Source organism: Triticum aestivum, chromosome 2B (genome assembly GCF_018294505.1).
Source record: "Triticum aestivum cultivar Chinese Spring chromosome 2B, IWGSC CS RefSeq v2.1, whole genome shotgun sequence".
Taxonomy (NCBI): Eukaryota; Viridiplantae; Streptophyta; class Magnoliopsida; order Poales; family Poaceae; genus Triticum; species Triticum aestivum.
Genome location: NC_057798.1, coordinates 11265039 through 11269503, shown reverse-complemented (window position 1 = coordinate 11269503; position 4465 = coordinate 11265039). Strand labels below are relative to the sequence as shown.

Below are 4465 nucleotides of genomic sequence, written 5' to 3'. Positions count from 1 at the left end.
CATGTCATGTGCCTTGGTTTCATGGGATCAGTAAGCCATGACATTCTAATCCAGTGTTTTTATTATTCATGTGCAATCGATTTCATAACAGATTATTGTTGCGTTGAGAAAAAAAGTACCATAGAGTTTACCCAAAAAAATGGGTTGCGTTACCGATATGGTTGGTGTTTTCACAGTTCGTTCTGAAGAGTAACAAAACAATTGGTCCAGCACGTAGCTAGAGTCCAAGACTGCCTTGTCTGTTTTTTGGGGAATGAAAGCTACGTTGTCGGATCTCAGATCCAGAATGCGTTGAGAGTGACCCGTGACTGACAACATTGTACACACAGGAACTATTTGCTCCAGGCACCAGAACCCGTGACAATTTTTTGTGTTTTTACTTCCCCTGGCTAGCTTATAAGCAACAGATAGAGCATTGCAATGACAAACTAAGCTTGTTCAACGAACCAATTTCGCCGGCAGAGCTCCACAAAGTAATTTACCATGGCATGGTTTCTGTTGCTCTTCCCCTTCTCCCTCTTGTTTGTGCATTACTGGTTCACTGGGAAGGCAGGAAAAAAACATAAGCATGAGGGAGAAGACTGCCTCCAGCTCCCACCTTCGCCGCCGGCACTTCCCATCATCGGGCACCTGCACCTCATCGGCTGCCTCCCACACGTCTCCCTCCGTGGCCTCGCCAGGAGGCATGGCCCCGACGTGATGCTCCTCCGCCTCGGCATCGTGCCGACGTTTGTCGTGTCGTCACCGCGTGCCGCCGAGGCGGTGCTGCGCACGCACGACCATGTGATGGCGTCACGGCCACGCTCCCTAGTCAACGACATCATCATGTACGGCGCATCCGACGTCGCATTCGCGCCATATGGCGAGTACTGGCGGCAGGCTAGGAAGCTCGCCACCACCCACATGTTGAGTGCTAAAAAGGTGCGGTCTTTCCGCGGCGCCGTCATGGATGAGGTAATTTTTGTAGTCTTCCTGTGTTTGACAGAAATCTCTTGTAAAATCTAGTCCTACAAATTTCCGACCCTCCAGGCCAAGAAAATGGTTTTTACATTACAAATATTAAAGTAGTCATTTCTGAATAAAATGTGGGGACGTGATCTGGTCTTATGTCAATCGTCTCAAGTCATAGCAATAGTCACCAACTCACATGCAACAAAGATGACAACCTTGAAGCATTTGAAGCAACCACTTAACATCTATGCCTCACTCTCTCAACCTTTGCACAAACTGCCTTTTTAAGCAATCCTACCCTAGTCAACCACGCAACTCACTCTCTCAACTGTAGTCTAAGAGACTGGACCACTCAGTGAACTGATTGACCCACGGGTTCACGGTTTCGCTGGTCGGATCGCTAGCGTAGCCGCTTCCATGCAAATAAAACCCGTTATATTGAATATACATTCAAAAATAATTTGCAACAAATATTGACCTTTGATCATGCGAGGGCAAATAATACAGGTTTTCAATTTGCCCTCAGCTAAGAGCTTCATAAATGTTAGCTTCTCTCATGTTTTAAGATGGATGACATCTAGGTGAGCATAGTGATGGCCAAGATCAGTGATGCCGCCGCAGTAGGTGGTACTTTGGACATGAGTGAGCTGCTCAGGTCATTCGCGTATGACATGGCGTGTCGCATCGTGTCGGGGGAGTCCTTTCTGAAAGAAAGACGGAGCAAGCTGTGCCAGGACCTTGCCAACGATACCTCACGGCTGCTAGGAGGGTTCAACGTGGAGGAGTACTTTCCAATATTGACTAGGGTAGGAGTGCTTAAAAGAGCAGTTTGTGCAAAGGCTGAGAGAGTGAGGCATAGATGGGCCGATTTGCTGGAAGAGCTGATCGATGATCATGAGAGCAAGGGCAAGTCAACATTTGATCATAAGGGTGGCGATTTCTTAGATATCCTATTGTCTGCTCAGGAGGAGTACGGTCTCACAAGAGATCACATTAAAGCTCTATTAACGGTAAGTAGAAATAATAGCTTCCAAATTATATACTGATCTTTATATATATCTTACATAGTGTCCTAATTAATTCATTCATATCCACAGGATGTATTTTTCGGTTTAACAAATACGTCATCTAACACCCTCGAATTCACCTTGGCCGAGCTCATGAGGAGGCCATGCTTGATGAGGAAGCTACAAGACGAGGTGAGGAGCATCGTACCCCTGGGACAAGAAACCGTCAGTGAAACCGACATTGACAAGATGACATACCTAAGAGCAGTTATAAAGGAGTCACTCCGTTTGTATCCTGTTGCACCTTTCCTTCCTCCACACCTAGCCATGGGGGACTGCAATGTCATTGGGTACATGGTTCCTGCTGGAACGCACATCCTTGTCAATGTATGGGCCATTGGTAGGGACTCCAACTCCTGGGAGGACGCAGAAGAGTACATACCCGAAAGATTTATAGAGGAAGGCGGCGCTGTGCATGTCAACTTCAAGGGGAATGATTTCCAGTTCTTGCCGTTCGGGGCAGGACGAAGGATGTGCCCTGGTATAAACCTCGGAATCACCAATATCGAGCTTATGTTGGCTAATCTCATGTACCATTTTGATTGGGAACTGCCAGCCGGGGTTGAGAGAAAGGACGTTGATATGGCAGAGGTGTTTGGGCTAACCGTGCGTCGAAAGAAGAAACTGATGTTAGTTCCAAAATCACGTATGTAGCCGTGAGAATAAAATATAAGCTAAATATTTTGTGTTATGTTGTCGCTAATAAATAAAGGGGACTTCCTGCTTGTTGTAAATCAGTTTCAAAAGTATTTGTCGATAGCTAGATATTTTGTGTTATGCCGTTTCGATGATATTTTGGTAGTCTACTATGAAGACAAGTATATGTTTCCTTTTCTTCTTTCGAGAGCTGGATGCCACTACAATTTCGATTCAAAGAAAAAAATATTAAGAGATGGCTAGAATTGATACGGTTGTCCTAGTGGCAGCTATGTATGCACACGGAGCGAGCTATGCTTGCTTGTGGCGTACGTGTGGATGGTGCTCATCGCCGAGATGTCCGAGGGCTGCCGTCCCGGCCGGCGTTCTACCTCCGTCGACGTGCACACCGTCTGTCGGGTACGCTTTGCCGGCTGGTTTCCACCGACGTGTAGACGAAAGCTAAATGAAATAATCCTCGAACGTGTAGATGAAAGCTAAATGAAACCCCAAACTTTAAATTCCGGAAATCAGCACACCAAACTTTCTGATCCCGGTCTATTTTCAACCTTGAGTTTTTTTTTTTTTGAGGGATGAAAGAACTTTATTCATCGAAAGCCATAATTTGTGGGATACAAGGATCATGGGGTTGTATGAGCCACAAGTAGCGCCCCTGAGCTAACTTAAGAGAAAATCTAGCTAAGCTATGAGCATCATTGTTTGCTAACCGACCTTCAAAAACAATTGTACTATTTGAAATTTGCCGCCCTTGCCTTTATCTCTTCTATTATGGTGCCATACGTTCCTCTGACTCTTTGGTTGATATCACTCACGACTTGTTTCGCATCTGAAGCAATGATGAAGTTTTGAAGAGCCAAGTCTTCCGCAAGAGCATATGCTTCTCTGCATGCAATCGTCTCTAGAGTTGCTGCATCTTGAAGTCCATTGATTACCAATGCCGAGCTCCCCAGGTACATGCCTTGTTCGTCGCGACAAACAGCTACAGCCGAGCCTTTTCCATAGCGTTTAGAGACTCCTGCATCAACATGGATCTTTGCAAAGCCCGTTGGAGGAGCTCGAGGCCTGATATTACCTGCAGGATGCGCCCTTGCTGCATTAGCTGATGGTTGTTGCCCCTTGATGATCTCCAAATCTGCCATATACCTAGTGATGAAAGCGTGTGTTGCATGTGGGCTTTGGAAATCTCCTTCATGTATAGCCTTTCTTCGCGCAGTCCACGTAACCCAAAGTGTCACAGCAAGCTTCAAGAAAGCTGCATGAGATAATACTTCGATCATTGAAAATAGCCAGGCCTTTGCTGATGGTTCGCTTGACGCCCTCAACTGGTCTGCGAGCTCCCCATCAACCAGCGCCCAGATACATCTTCACATGCTACAATCAAGCAGGGAGTGCCTCCATGAATCCTGAGCTCCACATAGCCCACATGAGCATTTTCAACCTTGAGTGAGTTCCCAAACAGAGATTGTCAACGTGGCATGTTAAATCCCGGGATTATTGGCTGTGTAGTCGACTAGGCCGGCCCATCAGGCATGAAGCCAGTTTTTTTTTCTCCTTTTCTTATCGCGCGCCACGTAAAAAATCTCTCTTCCTTGAAGCGATGAAGCCAGGTTTTTTTTTCTTTTTTTTCTTATCGCGCGTGACATAAAAAATCTCTCTTCCTTAAAGCGCGAAGTAACAAAAATGACTCATGCCAGAGTCGAAGTTGAGGTCAACCTGCTAGCCAATAGTACAGACACGTACGACTGATGTAATAAGAGGCCCGATGTATTTAAGCACACATCGAAGCGTTG

At 46.1% G+C, this 4465-nt stretch overlaps 1 protein-coding gene across 1 annotated transcript; it reads left to right on the top strand.

Annotated features, from left to right (window-relative positions):
- The first annotated feature begins 444 nt into the window (after window positions 1–444).
- LOC123039922 (indole-2-monooxygenase) lies at window positions 445–2755 on the top strand. Its single transcript, XM_044462896.1, has 3 exons — window positions 445–954; window positions 1533–1961; window positions 2049–2755. The coding sequence occupies exons 1-3, from the start codon at window positions 484–486 to the stop codon at window positions 2670–2672; spliced, it is 1524 nt and encodes a 507-aa protein (XP_044318831.1). The 5' UTR covers window positions 445–483; the 3' UTR covers window positions 2673–2755.
- The last annotated feature ends 1710 nt before the right edge of the window (window positions 2756–4465 follow it).

What these genes read in the sequence shown, in the direction of transcription:
- LOC123039922 (XM_044462896.1), top strand. Translation starts at nt 484, where the DNA reads ATGGCATGGTTTCTGTTGCTCTTCCCCTTCTCCCTCTTGTTTGTGCAT. An exon ending in GCGGCGCCGTCATGGATGAG is followed by an intron (nt 955 to 1,532) that starts GTAATTTTTGTA and finishes GATGACATCTAG; the next exon opens with GTGAGCATAGTGATGGCCAA. An exon ending in ACATTAAAGCTCTATTAACG is followed by an intron (nt 1,962 to 2,048) that starts GTAAGTAGAAAT and finishes TCATATCCACAG; the next exon opens with GATGTATTTTTCGGTTTAAC.